This window comes from Urocitellus parryii, chromosome 7 (genome assembly GCF_045843805.1).
Source record: "Urocitellus parryii isolate mUroPar1 chromosome 7, mUroPar1.hap1, whole genome shotgun sequence".
Lineage (NCBI taxonomy): Eukaryota > Metazoa > Chordata > Mammalia > Rodentia > Sciuridae > Urocitellus > Urocitellus parryii.
In genome coordinates, this window is record NC_135537.1 from 161,700,808 (window position 1) to 161,726,693 (window position 25,886).

Here is a 25,886-nt window from a genome sequence, read left to right on the forward strand (position 1 = left end):
TTTGAGGCTGAGTCTCACTGCTTTTCCCAGACTGACTTAAACTTGCTATCAGCCTTCTTAAAGGCTTTTTTTTTTAAAGAGAGTGAGAGGGGAGAGAGAGAGAGAGAGAGAGAGAGAATTTTTTTTTAACATTTATTTTTTAGTTCTTGGCGGACACAACATCTTTGTTGGTATGCGGTGCTGAGGATCGAACCCGGGCCGCACGCATGCCAGGCGAGCGCGCTACCACTTGAGCCATATCCCCAGCCCTCAGCCTTCTATATAGATGGGATTACAGGCAGTAGTCACTGTGACTGACTTCAATTAGAAGACATTTATTAGAACCTTTCTATATTATGTCTTCATCACTTTATAAAGCTACTTTTTACTTAGTGTCCTACATTAAAGGCTGTAATGTTGTTAAATAGTGTAGTTTGAAGGTCTATTACCAAACTTCCAACATGTTTAGTACATTGGAATTTGTCGAAACAGGATTTCACCTTTATTCATATTGTGTACCCTGAACTGGTAGTATATATCCTATCAAACACTCTTTCCTTCTTAAAATAAATATGTGAAAATGTAGTGTTTTAGAAGGAATGTACATTTTTCATAATAGTGAACTTTATTATATGAACCCATGAAGTAAACTTTGTAGAAAATAAAGCCTAAATATAAAACGTGTTAAACTTACTTCAGTAGCAATGGTTAGACAATTCATAGTTCAGATCCTTTGATGTTTGTCTTTCTTCTGGTGAATCAGAACTAACAAAATTGATTCCCAAATCATGAGGAATTAAGATTTTAATTAAAAAGAATATCTGAGGCCTGGGGATATAGCTCAGCTGATAGAGAGCTTGCCTTATATGCACAATGCACAAGGCCCTGGGACCACAAAAAAGAATTTCTTATGCTGGGTATGGTGGCACATGCCTGTAATTCCAGCATTTTGGGGGACTGAGGCAGGAAGATCACAAGTTCAGAGCTAGCCTTAACAATTTAGAAAGACCCCCTGTCTCAAAATAATGTATAAAAAGGGGGTAGAGATGTAGCTAAGTGGTTAAATGTGCCTGGGTTCAATCCTTTGTACAAAAAAAAAAAAGATTATTAAAATAAAGAATGAAAAATAATACCTAATAATAATTGAGAAATTATGAATTTTCCTTCCCTGATTATATTAGCTATAGAAGAAATTTTAAATGTCTTTATTTTTTTTGGTACCAAAGATAGAACCCAGGGGCACTTAATCACTGATCCACATCCCAGCCCTTTTTTTTTTTAAAATTTATTATTTTTTTTAAAGAGAGAGTGAGAGAGGAGAGAGAGAGAGAGAGAGAGAGAAATTTTTAATATTTATTTTTTAGTTCTCGGCGGACACAACATCTTTGTTGGTATGTGGTGCTGAGGATCGAACCCGGGCCGCACGCATGCCAGGCGAGCGCGCTACCGCTTGAGCCACATCCCCAGCCCAGCCCTTTTTATTTTTGTGACAGGGTCTCACTAGCTTGCATTGCTGAGGCTGGCTTCAAATCTGTAATCCTCCTGCCTCATCCTGCTAAGTGGTTGGAATTATAGGCCTATGCTACCATGCCTGGCTAAATGAGAAGAAATTTTAAATATCTGTATTGCAATAGCAGGCACACTGGTGCATACCTGTAATCTCAGTAACTTTGGAGGCTGAGACAGGAGGATTATAAGTTCAAGGCCAGCCTGGGTAACTTAGACCCTCAGTAACTTAGTGAGACTCTGTCATAAAATAAAAAAGGATTGAGGATGAAGCTCAGTGGTAAAGTTCCCCTGAATTCAATCACCAATATAAAAAAATAAAAAATCTATATTGTATACCTTACTGAAGACTTTTCTGGTAATGTGCTTTTATACCATGGTAGAAAAATATGAGTGTAGATTGTGATGGGTGTTCATCTCTACTAGTTATTCATAATGTTTCAGATGATTATTCTGTACTCCATTAACTACCTACTTCTAGTTGATGTGTGATACAAACTAATATACATTCTATTGCTCTGTTTACAAGAGATTAAAATGATATAAATTAGTAAGAATTAATAGCTCTTGAAATTGTGTTCTTGTATTTTAAATAAATAATATTCTTTCATGGGAAAGAGAATTTCACACACAAAGAGCAGCAAGATGTTTTATAATGATTTTTTATGAGGGCCAGATGCAGTGGCACATGCCTATAATCCCAGTGATATAGGAGGCTGAGACAGAAGAATAACAATTTAGAGGCCAATTGCAGCAACTTAGCGAAACCCTGTCTCAGCATAGAAAATTTAAAAAAAAAAAAAAAAGGAAAAATAAAAGACATTGCAGGGGATATGCCTGTTTTTTATGGTTTCAAAAAGTATTCATGATCAGAAAAATAGAGGATCTTGGAGGAGTTGTTAAGATTATCAAATTCTTTTCAACTTTCTGATAATTTGAAGGAATAGAAAAGTATTGGTAAGTAGCCTAGTTTATTTGTAGGCATGAATTAGTGTGCTGCACTGTAGATGTCTGTGCTGAGGGTGTGCATGGCACAAAATTAATCTTTTTTTTTTTTTTTTTAAGAGAGAGTGAGAGAGGAGAGAGAGAGAGAGAGAGAGAAAATTTTTAATATTTATTTTTTTTAGTTCTCGGCGGACACAACATCTTTGTTGGTATGTGGTGCTGAGGATCGAACCCGGGCCGCACGCATGCCAGGCGAGCGCGCTACTGCTTGAGCCACATCCCCAGCCCCACAAAATTAATCTTGTAAATAAATAAATTTAGATAGTTTACCCAGTGACTTGGGAGGTAGAGGCAGGAGGATTGTAAATTCAAAGCCAGCCTCAGTAAAAGCTGTCTAAATAAATACAAAATAGGGGAGCTGGGGTTGTGGCTCAGCGGTAGAGTGCTTGCCTAGCTCATGGGAGGGATCGATTCTCAGCACCACATATAAATCAATAAAATAAAGGTATTGTGTCCGACTACCACTAGAAAATAAATATTAATTAATTAAATAAATAAACACAAAATAGGGCTGGGGAGGTGGGTCAGTAGTTGAGTGCCCCTGATTTCATCCCCAGTGCCCCCCCCCAAAAAAAATAGATGGGTTAAAAAATTGGGTCCAAAACTGACTCTTCTATTTATTCCAGGAAAGATAACTTTTTTTTTTTCCTTCCCATTTACTGGTGTAATTTGGTGTGGCTATCATGTTAATCACCAGTTGCTTAAATGATTCTGAAATAATTGCTTGGATTCTTTTTCTCATATTTTTAGAATTATTTGTTTATTTTATCTGGTCGGAGATGGTTGCTGCATTCTGTTTCCAAATAGAATAATTTAGTATATTTTCCACTAGTTTTGATTTCCAACGCAGTTATATTTCTTTGTTGTTGTTGTTGTTGTTATTTTAGTTGTGGATTGACACAATACCTTTATTTTATTTATTGTTATGTGATACTGAGGATTGAACCCAGTGCCTCATACATGCTAGGCGAGCACTCTACTGCTGAGTTACAACCCCAGCCCCCTAACTTAATTATATTTCTTATAAAACATTGTAACTTCTTTTTTCCAAGTTCTTTCTATATTTTTAATAATAAAGTAGTTTCTAAGTTACTGAGTTTTCATTCATTTTTTTTAATCTTTGTTGATTAAAATATAGAATAGGTTTGGTAAATTCTATGAGTTGCAGTGATACATTGTGAATTCAGAGATTAATTCTTGCATTTTATTACATCTTCATAAAAATCTAAAGATATTGAGGAAAGAATTTATAAAGAAAGTATAAATAATATCAAATTTTTTTATTGTTTCTTTAGTATGTTGTAGATGTCTCTTTTTGCAAAATTCCAATTTGCTTAGCTGTGATAAACTAATTCCTTGTATTACATTACAGGTTTTTTCCTTAAAAGTAATCGTTGAAATATTTTAATAGCTAGGCATTATTACCTTCTTTGTGAAGTTTTATTTACATATCTCTTAAGTAATTGGCAATCTTTTTCTTCCCCTCTATTATTTAGCCCAAAAGAAATTCTTCCTTCAAAACCTGTAAAGAAAGAGAAGGAACAGAGGACACGTCACTTACTCACCGACCTCCCTCTCCCTCCTGAGCTCCCTGGTGGGGATCCATCTCCCCCAGACTCTCCAGAGCCAAAGGCAATTACACCACCTCAGCAACCATACAAAAAGAGACCAAAGTGAGTTTTTTTTTTTTTTTTTTTTATTGTTGGTCGTTCAAAACATTACATCTTTCTTGATATATCATATTTCACAATTTGATTCAGAAGGGTTATGAACTTCCCTTTTTACCCCGTATACAGATTGCTGAATCACATCAGTTGCATCAGTTACATTTCCATTGATTTACACATTGCCATTCTAGTGTCTGATGAATTCTGCTCTCTATCCTATCCCAAAGTGAGTTTTGGGGGGAGTCTGTCTTTAATAGTTGTCTTGCTTACTTTTGTACCTAAGTCTTAAGTGTTTTTCCACAACATATCAGTAAGGTCATAGAAGTTTGGTCCCAGCAGGTCCAGGGGCTTATGCCTTTATTCCCAGGAGCTTGGGATTCTGAGGCAGGAGAATTGCAAGTTTGATGCTAACTTCAGCAACTTAGCAAGGCCCTCAGCAATTTTAGGAAGACCCTGTCTCAAAAGAAAAAATAAAATGGACTGGAGATTAGTTCTCTGGTAAAGCATCCAGTGTGTGCATGTTGGCATGCTGATGTTGAGGATTTAACACAAGTGTTCCATCCCCAGTACCTGCCCCCACTCAAATAAATAAATAAAAGACAGTGATGTCTGGTCTTAATGTGTGTGTGTGTATTTTTTTAAATTTTTGGTACTGGGGATTGAACTCGGGGGCACTTAGCCACATCCCCAGCCCTATTTTGTATTTTATTTAGAGACAGGGTCTCACTTAATTGGTTAGTGCCTTGCTGTTGTTGAGGCTAGATTTTTTTTTTTTTTAATTGTAGACAGACAAAATACCTTTATTTTATTAATTTTGTGTGGTGCTGAGAACTGAATCCAGTGCTTTACGAATGTTAGCCCATCACTCTACCACTGAGTCATAACTCCAGCCCTCTGAGGGTGGCTTTGAACTCACAATCCTCCTACCTCAGCCTCCCAGGCTGCTGGGATTATAGGTGTGTGCCACCAAGCCCAGCTTCTGAAGTATATTTTTACAGTCAAAACACTCTTTAGGAAAACCCTTTTATCTGGTCCCACAGATAACCTGGCTAGGTTTTTAGAAAAGTAATAAATTCCCAAATCCATATTGAGTAATCTCATTGTCTTTTTTTTTTTTTTAATTTTCCTTTTAGTTGTAGTTGGGCACAATACCTTTATTTTATTTATTTATATTTATGTGATACTGAGGATTTGAACCAGGGCCTCGCACATACTAGGCAAGTGCTCTACTGCTGAGCTCCAACCCCAGCCCTCGTTGTGTCTTTTGAGTTCATGATGCTAACAGTGTTAAAAAAGTAAAAAGCCCGTTTAATTCAGGGTGCCAACATGCACACATTAATGAAATATTATTTTTCTTCCCAAAAAGCATATAAATTGTCACAATGTAAATATAGTGTAAACTGGGTCTATTTTCATTGATTTCATTTCTCTGTTAATAAAAATAGTTACCAAATATTGAGCATATGTTAACTGCCAAAGTTTTATATTTTATTTTCATAGTAAGCCTAGGATATAGGGATTCTTTCCCCATTTTATAACTGAAGCCAGTATTGAAGAGAGATCAGAAAGTGAGCAACTAACTTATTATTTGATCCCTAGTCTTCCTGAAGCCAGAATTCTAACTCTTATTCTCATTGTCAGAGATTTTTTTAAGCTATTTTATATCATTTGACTTCTGCCTTTTCAATAAAAAATTTTAGACAATACAGGAGTTAGACACAGGAGCCAGTGGAGTCATCATGAAAAAATAACATTTTTTACTATTTTTATTTTTAGAATTTGTTGTCCTCGTTATGGAGAAAGACGACAAACAGAAAGTGACTGGGGGAAACGATGTGTGGACAAGTTTGATATTATTGGGATTATTGGAGAGGGAACCTATGGCCAAGTATATAAAGCCAAGGACAAAGACACAGGTAAATATTGCCATAAAAGCTTTGATGTTGGGTTAACAGTTTAACAAATCTAATTTTTTTTTTTTGTGTGTGTGTGTGTGTGTTTGTGTGTGTGTGTGTGTGGTGCTGGGGACTGAACCCAGGGCCTTGTGTGTTTGAGGCAAGCATTCTACCAACTAAGCTATATCCCCAGCCCCAAATCTGATTGTCTTAAGAAGATTATCAAAAACAAATTTTGTCTTTTAATTTGATTGCCAAAAGTTATTAAATAGACTAACATTTTTTAAAAAAAAAACTACAGCCAGGCTCCGTGATGCATGCCTGTAATCCCAGCTACTCAAGAGACTGAGGCAGAAGGATTGTCAATTTGAAGCCAGCGTGGGCAGTTTAACAAGATGCTGTCACAATTTTGAAAAAGCAGGGAAAGTGGAGCTAGAGATGTAGATTAGTGGTAGAGCACTTGCCTACTGTGTGTGAGACCCCGGGTTTATTCCCCAGTACTAGAAGGTGGGGTGAGGTATTCATTTCAGGACTTTTTTTTTTTTTTCCTTTTTAAATATTTATTTATTTATCTTTAGTTTTAGGTGGATACATTAGTTTGATTTTATGTGGTGTCGAGGATCGAACCCAGTGCCTCATGCATGCTTGTCGAGCACTCTACCACTGAGTCACCACCCCAGCCCCTCATTTCAGGACCTTTCATTTCAAAATCTGCAAATACTCAAGTCCCTTATGTAAAATGGCATGGTATTTGCTTTTATGCCTGTTCACATCCTTCTGTATTCCTTAAATCATCCATAGAGTACTTAGTACCTAATTCAAGGCAAAGTTATATAAATCAGGAGTAACATCTATACATAATCAGTACAGGCACAATATTTCCCCTCAATAGGTTTAATCCACAATTGGTTGAATCTATATATGTAGAACCTATGGACATAGAAAGAGAACTGTACAATAATTATTCTTTTTTTAATTTTTTTTTTTTTTTTGGTACTAGAGATTGAACTCAGGCACCGAGCGACATCCCAAGCCCTATTTTGTATTTTATTTAGAGACAGGGTCTCACTGAGTTGCTTCATTCATTCCTCACCATTGCTTAGGTTGGCTTTGAAATCCCAATCTTTCTGCCTCAGCCTCCCAAGCCATTGGGATAACAGGCCTGTGCCACCAGACCTAGCACACAATAATTGTTCTTTTAAAACCTTTTGGGCACTGTATTTGTACACCTGTAATCCCAGTGGCACAGAAGGCTAAGACAGGAGTATCACGAATTCAAAGCCAGCCTCAGCAATGTCCAGGCACTTACCAACTCAGTGAGATTCTGTCTCTAAATAAAGTACAAAATAGGGCTGGGGATGTGTCTCAGTGGACAAGTTCCCCTGAGTTTAATCTTGACGTTGAGTAGGAGGATCTCAAGTTTTAGGCCAACCTCAGCTACAGTCCTAAGCAACTTAGCAAGACCCTGTCTCAAAAAATAAAAGAGAGATGGGAATGTGGCTCATTGGTAGACTGCCCCAAGTTAAATCCCCAGTACTAAAAAAAAAACAAAAACAAAAAAAAAAAAACCTCTTTTTATGGTTCATTCTAACTTTCTGTAGCTTCCTGGAAATAAATTTATTTATTTATTTAGGACTGATAATTAAACCTAAGAGCAGTTTACCACTGAACTATATCCAGAGTCCTTTTTTTAATTTAATTTTTTGGTAACAGGTACTGAATTTAGGGGCACTCAACTATTGAGCTGCATTCCCAGCCCTATTTTGTTATTTATTTAGAGACAGACTCTCACTGAATTGCTTAGTGCCTCACCATTGCTGAGGCTGGCTTTGAACTAGCAATCCTCCTGTGTCAGCCTCTGAGCTGCTGGGATTATAGGTATGTGCCACTGCACCCAGCTATATATATATATATATATATATATATATTTTAGTTGTTGATAGACTTTTTTTTTAAATTTTATTAGTTGTTGATGGACCTTTATTTCATTTATTTATATGGTGCTGAGAATTGAACCCAGTGCCTCACACATGCTAGGCAAGTACTCTGCCACTGAGTCACAACCCCATTCTATCCTTTTAATTTTTTACTGTGAGATTGGGTCTTGTTGAATTGCTGAGGCTGGCCTCAACTTTCGATCTTCCTACCTCAGCCTCCCAAATCGCTGGGATTACAGGTATGTACCACCATGCCTGGTTGCTCCCTAGAAATTTTAAAAGGGAGAAAATAAAAGTTGTAGGGTTGTAGGGGAGAAGTTTTTGAAATTTAAAATGAAATATTTAATTATTGGTATGTTTTAATAATGCAAACTTTTAGGCCTAACTGAATTTGGAAATAACAAATCCAAATTAAAAAAATATATATTTGACAAGAAAGGAACATAGTTCCCATAGACGATTGAGGCAGGAAGTTTGAGGCCAACTGTAGCAACTTAGTGAGCCCCTCAGCAGTTTAGTGAGACCCTGTCTTAAAATAAAAATATAAACTAAGAACAGTGGTGCACACCTGTAATCCCAGTGCCTCAGGAGGCTGAGGCAGGAGAATCAAGAGGTCAAAGCAAGCCTTAGCAAAAGTGAGATGCTAAGCAACTCAGTGAGACCCTGTCTGTAAATCAAATACAAAAAAATAGGGCTGGGGATGTGGCTCAGTGGTCATGTGCATGTGAATTCAAACCCCTAGTATCAAAAAAAGGAAAAGAAAAATAGAAAGGACTTGGATGTAGCTCAATGGCAAAGTGCTTCTGGATTCAATTCCTTATCAAAAAAAGTAAAGAAAAGAACATAAAGAACATAGTGGGAGCTGGGGATATACCTCAGTTGGTAGTGTGCTTGCCTTGCATGCAGAAGACCCTGGATTCAATACCCAGCATGCATAAATGAATGAATGAATGAATAATTGAATAAATTAAAAAAAATAAATAGGGGATGGGATGTAGTTCAGTGTTAGGGTGCATTCTTAGGGTGAATTGAGTCCCTAATACCGAAAAAGAAAAGAAAGAACGGGAAATGTAAGTTTTTATTTTGGTGCTGGAGTTTAATTCAGGGGAGCTCTACCACTGAGCTATATTCCCACTCTTTAAGGTCTTTCTAGATTGCTGAGGGCCTCACTAATTTGCTGAGTTTGGCCTTGAACTTGAAGTACTCTTGCCTTAGCCTCCCAATCACTGGTATTGTAGGCAAGTGTCACTGCCTCTGGCAGGATTTTTTTTTTTTTTTTAAGGAAATAAAAATAGGTATTAAGGGTCTTTTAGAACCAAGGGCATATAATACTGGTTCATGATTGTGGATAAAAAATGTTAAATTTGGGCTGGAGTTGTGGCTCAGTGGTAGAGTGCTCACCTAGCACATGTGAAGCACTGGGTTCAATCCTCAGCACCACATAAAATAAAATAAAGGTATTGTATCTACCTACAACTAAAAAATATATATTAAAAAATGTTGAATTTGTTTTGGCAGGAGAACTAGTAGCTCTGAAGAAGGTGCGATTAGACAATGAGAAAGAGGGATTCCCAATTACAGCCATTCGTGAGATCAAAATTCTTCGTCAGTTAATCCACCGAAGTGTTGTTAACATGAAGGAAATTGTTACAGATAAACAAGATGCACTGGATTTCAAGAAGGACAAAGGTACTAGCAATGAATCATGTGCCTACAGGATAGATTCGCACTTTTTATTTTCCTCTCTTAGCTTGTTTTCCTATGTGAATTTTTAAACAGGTTGTGCTGAAGTCTAGCTTTTTCCTTTAATCTATTCCAGAATTAAGATGTTGGCAGATTGTACCAAATGGTGTTGATTTTTTTAAGTGTCCATTTTGCACCAATATACTCTGTATACTTTTTTAAATTTTTATTTTATTTTTTAGTGTAGTTGGACACAACACCTTTATTTCACTTGTTTAATTTTATGTGGTGCTGAGGATCGAACCTAGGGTCTTGCACATGCGAGGCGAGTGCTCTACTGATGAGCCACAACCCCAACCAACTCTGTATACTTTTTTTTTTTTTTTTAGTTTTGGGCGGACACAACATCTTTATTTGTATGTGGTACTGGGGATCGAACCCAGGCCGCATGCATGCCAGGCGAGCGGGCTACCGCTTGAGCCACATCCCCAGCCCCCACTCTGTATACTTTGTAAGCATCATTGTCAATATTAAAATGTGCATTTAGGTAAGTAGGGTGTGGTATAACACCTAATAAAGCCAGCAGATAAACTTATCCAGATTTTTGTTTGTTTATGTATAGCTCTGGGGCTCAATCCCAGGGCCTGATATAACATTTTGTGGGGGTTTTGTTTTTGTTTTTACAAAGTTTAAAATAGTAATTGACATTAAAACATTATTCAGGCAGGGTTACACACAGGCACACCTATAATCCTAGCAATTTGGGGGGCTGGGCAATTTAGCAAATCCTTGACTCAATAAAAGGATTGGGGATGTAGTTCAGTGATAGAATGCCCCTTTTACCCAATACTGCCAAAAAAACATCCAGAACCAGATTTATCCATTATTCTCATGGTTACATCATCACTGTTTGTTATTGTCTATATGCATCCATATTTTTATAACAGTTTTGCATTGATACAGTTTAGAAATTCAAAGCAGGATTTTTGTTTTTGTTTTAGAGCATTATAGTTATACATAGTAGTTGTGTTCATTTTGACAAAATCATACATGCATGGAATTTGATTTCAGTCCCCTTCCTCACTGTCTTCTCTTCCCTCCTCACTCTCCCATTCTGTTTTCTCTACTCAGTGCAGGTGTTTTCTAAAAATATTTTCATCAGATCACATAGTGGTTTGATTATTGGAGTTGTAACTTTTGTCTCTGTTTGAGAAAATTGTTCATTGTTTTCATACTTATGTTTGAAGTAGTTTATACATTACATCATCCAACCTATTTTTGTACAAAAATCTGAAGAAGATTTAGAGATGGGCAATTGAAAATAGAGTCAAATGAAGAAATGGCATCTGTGAATACACTCTGGAATGTTAGAAGGTGATTGAAGTATAAAAAACTAGAAAGGTAATAGTTAAAAAGTTAAGCTTGACTATAAACAGAGCCTTAAGGATATTGGCACTAGGGGAGGAGCCATCCTAGGCATAATTCTGTGCATATTTTAACTTTCGGAATATACAAATATTATGTAACTAGTTTCCGTAAGAATGCATAGAAAATGTTACTTGGTTGTTTCTGGAGAGGTGCTTACTTTCATTCATACCACTCTCTACTGTTTGTTTGTTTGTTTGTTTATTTTTAATATTTATTTTTTAGTTGTAGTTGTACACAATACCTTTATTTTGTTTATTTTTATGTGGTGCTGAGGATTGAACCCAGGCCTCACACATGCTAGGCAAGTGCTCTACCGTTGAACCACAACCTCAGCCTGCACTCTCTACTGTTTAAATAAATCATTTACTATGAACTACCTAAGTTCATTTTGAAAAAAATTATAAAAATGAATGAATGGATGTGATACATGATTATAAAAATATTGAAAATTTGGAACAGTAAGAAAACAAAATGGCAATCATTTTTTTTTAATTTTTAATTATTTTTTTCTTTAAAGAGAGAGAGAGAGAGAATTTTAATATTTACTTTTTAGTTTTTGGGCTGCACGCACGCCAGGCAAGCGCGATGCCAGGCAAGCGGGATGCCAGGCAAGCGCTATACGGCTTGAGCCACATCCCCAGCCCGGCAATCATTTTTTTCCCACTCTATCCTAACAGAACCATTCTTAGAAAAACCACTGTATTGGGCTGGGGATGTGGCTCAAGCGGTAGCGCGCTCGCCTGGCGTGCGTGCGGCCCGGGGTTCGATCCTCAGCACCACATACCAACAAAGATGTTGTGTCCGCCGATAACTAAAAAATAAATATTAAAGTTCTCTCTCTCTCTCTCCCCCCTCTCACCTTCTCTCACTCTCTCTTTAAAAAAAAAAAAAAAAAAAAGATGCTCTTTCTGTAAAAAAAAAAAAAAGAAAAGAAAAACCACTGTATTATTAACATTTTGGTATATTTATTTCTAGTAGTTTATATTATACATATTATATTTATTTGAACATAACTGAGATCCAAATGTATTTAATGTTATATAACCTAACAAAAGCAATTTCCCATATAATTAAATATGGCATAAAGATGCATGAAAGCAAATTTACTAGTCCCTTTTGAGCCTTTAATTAGCAATGTTTAAAAATATTGGGCTGGGGTTGTGGCTCAGCAGTAGAGAGCTCACCTAGTACATGCGAGGCTCTGGGTTTGATCCTCAGCACCACATAAAAATATATAAACAAGGGGCTGGGGATGTGGCTTAAGCGGTGGCGCACTCGCCTGGCATGCGTGTGGCACCACATACAAACAAAGATATTGTGTCCGCCGAAAACTAAAATAAATATTAAAAATTCTCTCTCTCTCTCTCTCTCTCTCTGTCTCTCTCTTCTTTAAAAAAAAATATATATATATATAAACAAAATAAAGGTATTGTGTACAACTAAAAAATAAATATTAAAAAAAATACTAAGCCTGCAATTCCAGTGGCTTGGGAAACTGAGGCAGGAATATTGTGAGTTCAAAGCCAGCCTAAGCAATGGCGGGGCACTAAACAACTCAGTGAGACCCTGTCTCTAAATAAAATATAAAATAGGGCTGAGGATGTGGCTCAGTGGTGAAATGCCCCTGAGTTCAATCCCTGGTACCAATAAATGAATGAATGAATATATATATATATATATATATATATATATATATATATATATTCTCGCACGTGCTAGGTGAGCTCTCTACCACTGAGCCACAACCCCAGCCCAATATTTTTAAACACTGCTAATTATATATATATATATATATATATATATATATATATATAAAATCTATGTGTGTATAATGTGTGTATATTGTGCTTCTAGTCCTGGCTATTCAGGTGATTGAGGCAGGAGGGTGACTAGTTCAAGGCCACCTTCAGCAACTTAGCAAGGCCCTCATCATTTAGAGACACTGTCTCAAAATAAAAAATAAATGGATAGAGGTGTAGTTCATTTGTAAAGTTCCCGTGGCCTACCTCCTACGTTCAGAAAAAAAGTTTAAAATGTTTCATACTGTTTCACATATTTAAGCGGTCCTTTAAGCCTACCCCCTGATTGAGTTCCTGCCTTCATCTGGCTATGTAGATCAGTAGTAGAGTGCTTGGCTCTCTAGTAACATTCATAAGGCCCTTGGTTTATTCCTGAAAAAACAAAAACAAAACAAAATCCATGCCTTTACATTCTTAGTAAAAAGAATTTTAGACTGGGTAGATCATTATCTATTTCTAATATTTCTTTCTTTTTTTTTTTAAAGAGAGAGAATTTAAAAAAATTTTTAAAAATTATTTATTTTTTAATTTTCGGCGGACACAACATCTTTGTTTGTATGTGGTGCTGAGGATCGAACCTGGGCTGCACGCATGCCAGGCGAGCGCGCTACCGCTTGAGCCACATCCCAGCCCCTAATATTTCTTTTGTTATAATATTTGCCTTTATGCCAAAAGACAGTGTGGGTTTCAAGTTGTTTATAGTATTCCCTTTTTTTTTGTTGTTGGTGCTGGGGATTGAACCTGGGGCCTTGTGCGTGTGAGGCAAGCACTCTAATAACTGTACTATATCCCCGCCCTTTAAGTATTTTCTCTTAATTTATGTCTCACTCCTTTTAAAATCTAATAATCCCAGCAGTTTAGGTAGCTGAAGCAGGAGGATGACAACTTCAGAGTCAGCCTTAGCAACTCAAGTGAGGCCCTAAGCAACTTCATGAGACCCTGTTTCAAAAAATAAAATGGTTGCGCAGGGCATGGTTGCACATGCCTGTAATCCCAGTGACTCTGGAGGCTGAGACAGGAGGATCCTAAGGCATCAGACAACTTATTGAGACCCTGTCTCTAAAAAATAGGGCTGGGGGGCTGGGGTTGTGGCTCAGTGGTAGAGCACTTGCCTAGTATATGTGAGGCCCTGGGTTTGATCTTTAGCACCACATATAAATAAATAAAATAAAGGTATTGTGTCCATCTAAAACCAAAAAAATACATCTACAACCTAAAATAAATAAAAATTAAAAGGCTGGAAATGTGGCTCAGTGATTTAAGTGCCCTGGGGTTCAGTTGCCAGTACCCCCCCAAAAAAAAATAATAAATTAATTTATTTAAATAAATCTTTCTGAATTTAGGAAGTTGAATTAGGTGATTGACACTTTTTTTTTTTTTTTTTTTGGTACATGGGATTGAACTCAGGGACACTCATCCACTGAGCCATATCCCCAGCCCTATTTTGTATTTTATTTAGAGATAGGCTCTCACTGAGTTGCTTAGCACTTCACCATTGCTGAGGCTGGCTTTGAACTCTCAATCCTCCTGCCTCAGCCTCCTGAGCCACTAGGATTCAGGTGTGCCCCACTGCATCTGACTTGATTGACCTGTGTTATGATTCTTACATACTTTGACTTTCACTAATAATTTTTGCTAAATACACTAGGCTGCCTCTGTTGCTGCCTATTATCTAAGGTAAAGACCTTTTCAAGGGCTGGGGATGTGGCTCAAGCGGTAGGGCGCTCGCCGGGCATGCGTGCGACCCGGGTTGGATCCTCAGCACCATATACAAACAAAGATGTTGTGTTCGCCGAAAACTGGAAGAAATAAATATTTAAAAAAAAAAAAAAAAAAAAAAAGACCTTTTCAAAAATAGTCTTAGACATTATATAACAAATGGGTAGGGTTAAATTACAAACAAAACTTTATTTACATTAGTCAACAGACAGGATTTGGCCCAGGGTCTATAATTTCCTAAGTGATCATATAAAGTCTTTCAATACAGTCTTTTTTTTTTAATATTGTTTTAACTGTTAATGGACCTTTACTTATATGTGGTGTTGAGAAATCGAACCCAGTGTCTTGCACATTCTAGTCAAGCACTCTATAATTGAGCCACAACACCAGACCTCTCAATACAATCTTATCATGACAGTTGTCCTCTAAAGACTTAAATAGAAAAAGAGAAGTGGAATCAGAAAATCAAATTCAAATAGTACTTACAGTACTTCTATTAATTTATTATTGGAAAGAAAATTATTTAAGTTTTAATTTCTTCATCTATAAAAATAATGGGTTATTTTAGAGTGCCTCATGATCAACTCCAAAATTTTTATTATTATTATTTTTTTCCTATGTAGGTGCCTTTTACCTTGTATTTGAGTATATGGACCATGACTTAATGGGATTGCTAGAATCTGGTTTGGTGCACTTTTCTGAGGACCATATCAAGTCATTCATGAAACAACTAATGGAAGGATTGGATTACTGTCACAAAAAGAATTTCCTGCATCGGGATATTAAGTGTTCTAACATTTTGCTGAACAACAGGTAACATAGTAACCAAATAAGGTCAAGCATTCTCTCCTTCTCAGCTAGCTAATTGGGATTATAAATAGATTTAGTAATGCAATTTTTTTTTTACATACATTTGATGTTTTCATTAGGAATAACTACTTATGATAGGAGTACTCTGATCAGAAAGCCACCAGATTCATTATTGGTAAGGAATTAACAGAAGTAGGATTATAAAGATTTTTCTTATAAGCATTATAAGAATCAGTCTGATCTTATAGGAATATTCAGAGAGCTCTTTGCTGTAGTTAGAAAGTAATGTGACCCTAAGCAAAGTCAAATATACATTGGATTCTCCTTGAGTGGAGAAAAACATGCCTGCTTCTTGAACTGTTCATAAGCCTTTAGGGGTTACTGTCTTTTTGAGTAAACAGAGGTTTAGTTAGTAATTGGCCTTTCTAGCCATTACTTCTTCTAGGTTTTAATGGTGTAAATAGTCAGGATTTTGGTGATGAACAAGTGTTAATTTTCCAGAAGATTTTATCATCTGCTTTCTTTTCTGATTATGTGCCTACACTGGTAATGATGATATATCAGATATGTTATGCTCACTATCCTTTAGTATATCCCTACCCGCTAAGGGATGAACAAGAAGTCTAGTACCAGTGAAATCAGGGCAGCGTTTGGTTCTTTAGACAGCTGGGTTTTTGCATCCATCTTTGAATTTTATTTTTCTGTTAAATGCCAACAAATATTACCTAGATAAAAATATAACATGAGTATGACATATTTTCTCCTTCTCTCTCTCTCTCTTTTTTTTTTTGGTTGTTGTTGTTTGTTTGTGATGCTGAGATAGAACCCAGGGCCTTGTACTTGCTAGACAAGTTCTGTACCACTCAGCCATATCCCTAGCTCTCAGCATTTCCTGTTTTTGTGTAATGTAATAACCAACCATGCATGATTAATGGAGACTCTCTTGTCTCATGGAATAGTTAGTCACTATGTAGCTTAGAGTTTAGTAGGGGAGCTAGATAAATAAATATTCAATTTAAGAGCCATTTATTAAGCCAATTTCCCCCTCCCCTTAAATTGCGGAGTACCTCAAAGATGCATCCTTGAGGAATGAATTGGAATTTATTAGAAATAATAACAATGGTCTATCAAATTTCTAGACAGAAGAAATTGCATACACAAAAGCAGTTAAACATGAAAACAGTATGTTATGTCTGGAAAACTATAAAAAGGTCAGTATTAACTAGAGCAAGAAGACTGAAGCACCTAACAGGAGGAAATGAAGCTGGAAAGTTACTAGGTGCCAATTTAAGGATCATATATACCTTCTATGGAGCTGAAGCTTGTAGTTGACAGGGAACCATTGAAGTGTGTTGGTTCCTTTTTTTTTTTTTTTTTTTTTGTATGAGTAATGCACTATTTTATTATTTTATTATTTTTTTTTTAAGAGAGTAAGAGAGAGCGAGAATTTTTTAGTTTATTTCTTAGTTTTCGGCAGACACAACATCTTTGTTTGTATGTGGTGCTGAGGATCAAACCCGGGCCACATGCATGCCAGGCGGGCGCGCTACAGCTTGAGCCACATTCCCAGCCCAATGCACTATTTTAAATTATAATTAAATACCAGAGGCATACACCCAGTTACTCAGGAGTTTTGAGGCCAGCCTGGACAACAAAGCAAGACTCTCACCTTAAAAAAAAAAAAAAAAAAAAAAAAAAAATTCTATTTCTGTGGCTCACAATTCCCCTTAAAGATGAAGGTTGGTGACTCTACATCCATAGTAAGTAGTTCATCAAGAATTTTATGATGGGGCTGAGGCTGTGGCTCAGTGGTAGAGTGCTCGCCTAGCATGTGTGAGGTGCTGGGTTTGATTCTCAGCACCACATATAAATAAACAAATAAAAAAAGGGCCATCAACAACTAAAAAATACTAAATAAAAAAAAAAGAATTTTATGATGGATGCTGGGGTTGTGGCTCAGTGGTAGAGTGCTTGCCTATCACACGTGACGCACTGGGTTTGATCCTCAGTACCATATAAAAATTTAAAAATGAAGGTATTATATCCGTTTACAACTAAAAAATGTATTTAGTGGGGCTGGGATTGTGGCTCAGTGGTAAGAGCGCTTGCTTTGCATGTATGAGGCCCTGGGTTCCATCCTCAGCATCACATAAAATTAAAGAAACAAAACAAAGGAATTGTGTCCATCTATAACTAAAAAAAAAATTTTTTTTAAATGTATTTAAAAAAAATAAAGAAGAAAAATATTAATGATGACTGGGTATGGTGACACATGTCTATAATCTCACCAGCTTGGGAGTCTGAAGTAGAAGGATCACAAATTCAAGGTTAGTCTTAGCAATTTAGCCAGGCCCTAAACAACTTAGCAAGACCCTATTTCAAAATAAAAATAAAAGGGCTAGGTATGGCGGAGCACAGTGGCACAAGTTCCTGTCATTCCAGCAACTCAGGAGGTCAAGGCAGGAGGATCGTGAGTTCAAAACCAATCTCAGCAAAAGCAAGGTACTTAGCAACTCCATGAGACCCTGTATCTAAATAAAATAGAAAATAGGGCTGGGGATGTGGCTCAGTGGTTGAGTGCCCCTGAGTTCAATCCTGGTATTAAAAAAAAAAAAAAAAGAAAATTGATGATGACTATCATTTGTAACTCTTTGGATTCTAGCATTAATATATTTTCTTGGGCTGGGGATGTGGCTCAAGCGGTAGCACGCTCGCCTGAACAGGCGTGCAGCCCAGGTTCGATCCTCAGCACCACGTAGAATACAAAGATGTTGTGTCCGCCGATAACTACTTCATGGGGAATTTCTCAGAGCAAGGAGTAATTGCAGTTCTGCTTTGAACCCTTTCCCAATCCCTGACTGCCCATAGTCTAGATACTTAGGAGGTCCTAGGCTAAATTGAACTGCCTCTTTAAGTTGCTAAGCAGGACGTATGATCCCATAGACTAGCTAATCTATCAGATCTTTGTCCTTGCTCACTTAGTTAACTCAAGCCTTCTGTCAACTTTGAGGCTTCTTGGGTGAAATGGTCATGGGGGGTGGGATAGTGAGAGGTTATCAGCAGGGCAGGAAAGAAAGATCAATTGACAAAAGAGAAGACTATGGCTGGGCTCGTGATCTTCATTTTATTTATTTATTAATTTTTTTAGTTTTAGGTGGACACAATACCTTTATTTTACATTTATGTTGTGCTGAGGATTGAACCCAGTGCTTCGGGCATGCTAGGCCAAGCGCTCTACCACTGAGCCACAACCCCAGCCCCTTCATTTTATTTTTATTATCCAAGTATAAATAAGTTCACATTGATTTACATAGAGGTGAGATAGTCTTTTGTTTTAAAAAGGGCACTAATAATCACTGTGTAGCCATAGATTAGAGGCAGGGGGACTATTAAGAACACCATAAGATGGGCATGGTCGTGCATGCCTGTAATCCCAGCAGCTCAGGGGGCTGAGACAGGAGAATCAAGAGTTCAAAGCCAGCCTTAACCGCAGCAAGGCACTAAGCAACTCAGTGAGACCCTGTCTCTAAATAAAATACAAAATAGGGCTGAGGATTTGGTTCAGTGGTTAAATGCCCCTAAGTTTAATCCAGCCCCCCCCCCCAAAAAAAAAACATTAAAAAAATGTTCAGTACTTGAACTAATCAGGCCCTGCATATAGGTATGGACAGAATATGTTTGATAGAGTAGTCTTGGGTGAGTGAGTAAAAGATGGGGAAGGAATAAGAGAAAGTAAGATAACTCAAAGATTTTTGAAAAACCCTCAAAAAAATGACTGGTGGTACTATCAGTCATTATAAATAATATAAAAGAAAGAACAGGATAGGTGAGGATGAAAAGTGAACCTCTTCTGGGATCTGTTGTGTATTCAGGATTGTGATAGCTAATAGGCATATGGTCATGTGGGCGCTTGAAACTATCAACTATAGATTTGGAAGTTAGTGTAGAAAAAAATGTGAAGTGGAACCCAAGAGAAATAAAGAGGAAGGATAAGGGAAAATACCATCAATAGAAGATAGTCAAATTTTAAAAAGGACTGGTCTTAGGTGTCAGATAATATTGACAAATTAAGACCTAAGAAGAGAGTTTGCAAATTAAAAGGCCAGAGGTGAAATTAGTGTAGGATGTGGGTGAGAGAATGTGTAACACAGTTAATGGGAAGGAAGTAACAGGCATGTCTGAATCTTTTTTATCACTTAAATTTTGAGAATAGCAGGGTATTGAACATTTAAATGCTCATAGTAAAGAAAATCAGTAAAGAAGAAGTTGAAGATTCAGGAAAGAACTAAAATAATTTTAAGAGAGGGCTGGAGATGTGGCTCAAGCAGTAGTGCGCTCACCTGGCATGCGTGCGGCCCGGGTTCGATCCTCAGCACCACATACAAACAAAGATGTTGTGTCTGCCGAAAACTAAAAAATAAATATTAAGAAAAATATTCTCTCTCTCTCTGTCTCTCTAAAAATATAAATAAATAAAAAATAAAATAATTTTAAAAGAGCAGAATTCTAGGGGACCCAGAATTAAGGCTACAAGTAGAGAATGATTGAAGAAAAAGAAGAAAATAAGATTATAATGCAAGAAAATTTGTAAGAGGATGTTAAGGCAGTCACACCTCCACCTGATGACTTTTTTTTTTTTTTTTGTAGCAGGCATTGAACCCAGGGGAACTTAACCATTGAATCACATCTTCCTGAGCCCTTTTTATTTTGAGACAGGGTCTCACTAAATTGCTTAGGGCCTTGTTAAATTGCTGAGGCTGTATTTGAACTTGGAATCCTCCTTCCTCAGCCTCCCAAGATGCTGGGATTTACAAGTGTACACCACCATGCCTGGCTATAATGACTTTTTTTTCAATGAAGAATTATTTACTGTGAGAGTATAGGTGATGAATTCAGGCACTAAGGAGAATGCCAAAGGTTTGTAATGACAGCCAAGCAAAATAGAAGAGGTTGATGATTGAAATCAAGTAAAAGGACTAAACCAACAGTATTCAAGCCTTACTGAGAGAGGAAAATACACAGTTTGGAGTGGCACCAATGATAATTGTATGCTTTTTATATCTTAAGCTTTTGTTTAGTTCTCTAGATTAGAAAAGGCAAATTGTTGATCTAGAATTAAGTACTTAAGGTTTAAATATATGAAAGGGTCACAGTGAAGATAGTAGTTTGGCTAATTGATCTATGGTCCAGGCTGATTAGGTAAGAAAGAATAATGTGACATAGGGCTGAATTTGGAGGAAATGGAGGCATCTAGTACTTGAAGATCTTGTCAAAGGCAGTTTGAAACCTGGGTCTCACTGGGCATTGTGGTGCATACACATAATCCCAGCAATTTGGGAGGCTGAAACAGGAGGATCACAAATGATGGGGATTTAGCTCAGAGGTAACGCACCCCTGGGTTCAGTTTCCAGTACATCTCCCTCAGAAACAAACAAAACCAAAACCATGGTCACAGAAGGATTTCCTTTGCATCTTGTTACATATCTTTTTCCTGTGATTTATGACATAATAAATAGCATGGCATTTCTTTTCTATTTTATGTCATCAAAGTTCCTTATTTTATATATCATTCTGTTAGCTAAGTTGGAAGAAAAAGCAATAGTAATTGTGCTCTCAGGATGTTCTATGACATTATTTCATTCAAGAAACATTTAGTATCTCATTTGGGCCAAGCAGTAAATATTCGAGGTGCTGATGAGATTGAGGTTTGGCCTAATTTTCATTACTTATATCTGTTGCCATTTTAACTTTCAGTCTTTCCATATGCCTTGATTTGTGAATCATCTCAGACTTTCAGAGTAAGGGAGTATGGATATCAAGAAATTTGAGGGGCTGGGATTGTGGCTCAACAGTAGAGTGCTCGCCTAGCATGGGTGGGACCTGGGTTCGATCCTCAGCACTACATAAAAATAAAAGGCATTGTGTTGTGTCCATCTATACCTAAAAATAAATTAATTAATTAAAAAAGAAAAAAAGAAATTTGCGAAATCCTCTTTCCTTTTTTTTTGGTATTGGGTATTACACCCAGAGATGCTTTACCACAGTGCTATATCCCCAGTCCTTTTTAATTTTGAAAAAGGGTCTTGCTAAGTTGCTTAGGGCCTCACTATGTTGCTAAAACTGGCTTTGAACTTGGTGATCTCCCTGCCTTAACCTCCTAAATTCCTGGGATTACGGAACCACTATGCCCAGCCTCCCTTTTTGTCTTAATATAACTCTTCCTTCATTTTTTTTTTTCTCAGAATTTGCTTATAAATTTAACTTAGAAATATAATGATGTAATGATGTTTGGGGCAACTGGGTAAAGTGTCCATAATCTTTACTAGGAATGAAAAGCGTTTATTTAATGTAGACTTCCATGCTTTGTGAGGAGTACCTCCTAGCATAACCTTTTTTCTGTATCGAATTTTTCTGTCTCATCTGTCAGGCACCTGAAATAACACCAGCCCCTTAGAAAAGAGTGAGTTGGGGCTGGGAATGTAATTCAGTGGTGCAGTGCTTGCCTAGCATGCATGACATTCTGGGGTCAATCCTCAGCAGTCAAAAAAGAAAAAAAAAAAAAAAGAAAGAAAGAAAGAAATGCAGATTTATGAGCCATGACTTGCTTAATTGGCTTCTGTGAGAATGGGGCTTAGAAACTTGTAACAAGTTCTTCGGGTGAATGTTTGATATACTAGTCTGTCTTTGACATAGGAGGTAATGGGAATATGTTAGTAGAAGGTGCCTCATGAATTATAAAAATTGTATGCTCAGGTCATAGCTCTAATCCGTTTTAAAAATCTGTTATAGCTACAGTATTGTTGTGATTTACTTTTTTTCTACATTGATTTATTGGTTCTTTTTAGTTATACATGACAGCAGAAACCATTCTGATATAATTATACAAGCATGGAATATATCTTCCAGTTAGAATCCCATTCCTTTTTTGGGGGGGCGGGTACAGGGGATTGAATCCAAGAGTGCCTAACCACTGAGCCACATCCTCAGCTCTTTTTTATATTCAGAGACAGAATCTCACTGAGTTGCTTAGGGCCTCCCTGAGTTTCTGAGACCTCTTAATCTTGCCTCAGTCTCCCGATAGAATCCCATTCTTATGAATGTTCATGATGGTAGGATTCACTGTGTTGTTTTCATATATGTTCATGGTAAAATTATGTCAAATTCATTCCACTTTCTTTATTTTTCTTATTCTCTCTCCTTTTCCTCCTTCTTCCATTGTTAATCTATTGCACTCCTATTCTATTCTCACACACACACCTGTGGTCTTCTAATAGCCACTCCATATTTTATATGTATTTTTTCCAGTTATCTCAAAAATGTGTTTTGGCCAGGTGTGCTGGTGCGTGCCTGTAACCCAACTACTCAGGAGGCTGAGGCAGAAGGATCGTGAGTTCGCTGGGGATGTGGCTCATGCGGTAGCGCGCTCGCCTGGCATGCGTGTGGCCCGGGTTCGATCCTCAGCACCACATACCAACAAGGATGTTGTGTCCGCCGAGAACTAAAAAAATAAATATTAAAAATTCTCTCTCTCTCTCTCTCTCTCCTCTCTCACTCTCTCTTTTAAAAAAAAAGCCAGCCTCAGCAACAGCAAGGCCCTGAGCAACTCAGTAAAACCCTGTCTTGAAATAAAATACAAAATAGGACTGGGGATGTGGCTCAGTGGTTAAGTGCCCCTAAGTTCAATCCTTTGTGACCCCTCCCTCCCCCCCAAAAATGTGTTTTGTAGCTAGTTTGTTCAAGCCAGAATCAGTCAAGAATTATGTATTATATTTAAGGCCCCAATCTTAAATTTTTGAAAATCTAGAACAGCCCTAGGTTAAATATTTAATCTAGCAGGTTCAGGCCCTGTGGTCTACCCAGAAATTAAACAAACAAATAAACTTGGGATGATGGAGAGGGGAAAGAGTAGAAGTCCATTTGATTAGACAAAGGGGAATGAAGGGAAAGGGGGTGGGGTGGGGTGGAAGAGTAGAATAGTAAGGGCAGTAGAATTAATGGGACATAATTTTCCTATCCTTGCATTTTGAATACTCAACCAAGGTAATTCCACATCATGTACAACCTCAAGAATAGGGTCCTAATTAGAATAAATTATACTCCATGTATGTATCATATGCCAAAATACATTTTATATCTAAAAAGAAAGCCTTGACTAAGAATTAACTAAGAAATTAAATTAAAAAATGCAGTAATAATTTAAAAAAAAAGCCTGAAGCATTGTAAATTGGAATAGTCAAAAGAGGCTTAATTGAGGAGAATGACTGGTAAGAACACAAATGAGAAAACAGATTAAAATCCATTTTTGTAAAAAAAAAACATGTTGTTTTTAACTGATTAGCACTTGACTTTTCAAGTACAGTTTGGGGACTACTGCCAATTGCTTACAAAAATAATTTTTTTTTGTTTTACAGTGGGCAAATCAAACTAGCAGATTTTGGACTTGCTCGGCTCTATAACTCTGAAGAGAGGTGAGACGTTCATGAAAATTACATGTGGGACTGGGCATGGTGGCACACACCTGTAATCTTAACAACTTAGGGAGGTCCTAAGCAACTTAGTGAGACCCTGTTTAAAATTAAAAGGGAGGGCTGGGGATGTGGCTCAAGTGGTAGCGCGCTCGCCTGGCATGCGTGCGGCCCGGGTTCGATCCTCAGCACCACATACCAACAAAGATGTTGTGTCCGCCGAGAACTAAAAAAGTAAATATTAAAAATTTTCTCTCTCTCTCTCCTCTCTCACTCTCTCTTTTAAAATAAATAAATAAATAAATAAATAAAATTAAATTAAAAGGGACTGGAGATGTGGTTCACCCATGGGTTCAATCCCCATTATGTAAAAAAACTTACATGTGAGAAGGATCTCTAGAGGCCCAGGGAGTTTAAGGCCAGCCTGAGCAACATAGACTATGCCTCAAAAAATAAAATAGCAAAATTTAAATTGTAGATGGACACAATACCTTTATTTATTTATTTGTTTGTTTGTTTATGTGTAGGTGAGGATTGAACCCAGTCATACATGCTAGGCAAGCATTTTACCACTGAGCTACAACCCCAGTCCCCTATCCAGATTACTTTTAGATTATTAGATTGTTGTGAGCTGTTTCAACAATTTCATCTTTAATTGGCAGCTATTTCTGTTTGCCTTTAGCTATGTATTTATCATCAAAATTATTGTAAATTTATATAATGATGGTTTTACATTGCAGTCGTCCTTACACAAACAAAGTTATTACTCTATGGTACCGACCTCCTGAGCTGCTGCTGGGGGAAGAGCGCTATACACCAGCCATAGATGTCTGGAGCTGCGGGTAAGGTTCTATTAATACTTTCTCTTGTCTGTGACTCACATATTATTGATCTGTACTCTGTTTTCTCTCTACATTGGCTTTTAACAGTTCTTCTAAAATTCTAAAGTTTTTCTGCTGAGTATTAATATCAGTGATACACCTTTTCTTTAAACATTTCCTCAATTGTCTTTTTTTTTAAAGAGAGAGAGAGAGGAGAGAGAGAGAGAGAGAGAATTTTAATATTTATTTTTTAGTTCTTGGCGGATACAACATCTTTGTTTTGTATGTGGTGCTGAGGATCGAACCCAGGCCACACTCATGCCAGGCGAGCGTGCTACCGCTTGAGCCACATCCCCAGTCCCTGTCTTTTTTTTTAAATTTCATTTGAATTAGGATTTAAATGATTAAGATCCACAGATTATAGTTGATTACCCCAAGTCTTTTAATTAGACGTCCTCCTTCCATCTCTCTTTGTTTTGTTTCCTTACACTTTCCTTAGAGGAAACTAGGTAATTTGTTCCGTAGACTTCTCACAGCCTGAATTTTGCTGATTGTATCCTTATAGCTGGTTTTTATTTTTTTTGCTTTTTTTTTTCCTTCCCTCTCTTTCATTCCCTCATCCCCTAAACACTCAGTACCAGGGATTGAACTCAGGGGTGCTTAACCACTGAGCCACATCTCTAGCCCTTTTTTATATTTTATTTAGAGACAGGGTCTCACTGGGTTGCTTAGGGCCTCTCTTAAGTTGTCGAGGCTGGCTTTGAACTTGAGATTCTCCTGCTGCAACCTCCCAAGCCTCTAGGATTATAGACGTGTGTCACTGCTCCTGGCTCTCTCATGTTCTTTATCCCTTTTATTTTCTGTAAATTGTAGGGAGATTCAGGGTTGATTTCACAACCACCCACTGACCCTTAAACTACTTTACAGGTGGGTTTGAGGTTTTTATTTTCTTTTGGGGGAGATGGATACTGGGATTGACTTAGGGGCACTCGACCACTGAGACACATCCCTAGCTGTGTTTTGTATTTTATTTAGAGATAGGGTCTCACTGAGTTACTTGCACTTTTTTTTTTTTTTTTTTTTTTTAGGCTGGCTTTGGATTTTGAGTGCTTCTAACTGAAGATCAGTGGTAGTTCAGAATTGAGGGTAGCAAGTGATAGGAACCACTGATA

General features: G+C 37.2%; 1 protein-coding gene across 5 annotated transcripts in view; it reads left to right on the forward strand.

Moving 5' to 3' along the window:
• Cdk12 (cyclin dependent kinase 12) overlaps positions 1 to 25,886 on the forward strand; it is an 84,600-nt gene that overhangs the window by 17,181 nt on the left and 41,533 nt on the right. For all 5 annotated transcript variants that reach the window (XM_077800575.1, XM_077800573.1, XM_077800576.1 and 2 more), the window contains exons 3-8: positions 3,987 to 4,163; positions 5,934 to 6,073; positions 9,508 to 9,678; positions 15,242 to 15,431; positions 23,840 to 23,896; positions 24,634 to 24,735. In XM_077800575.1, coding sequence (XP_077656701.1) covers positions 3,987 to 4,163; positions 5,934 to 6,073; positions 9,508 to 9,678; positions 15,242 to 15,431; positions 23,840 to 23,896; positions 24,634 to 24,735 — 837 coding nt within the window. The remainder of the gene's footprint in view (positions 1 to 3,986; positions 4,164 to 5,933; positions 6,074 to 9,507; positions 9,679 to 15,241; positions 15,432 to 23,839; positions 23,897 to 24,633; positions 24,736 to 25,886) is intronic.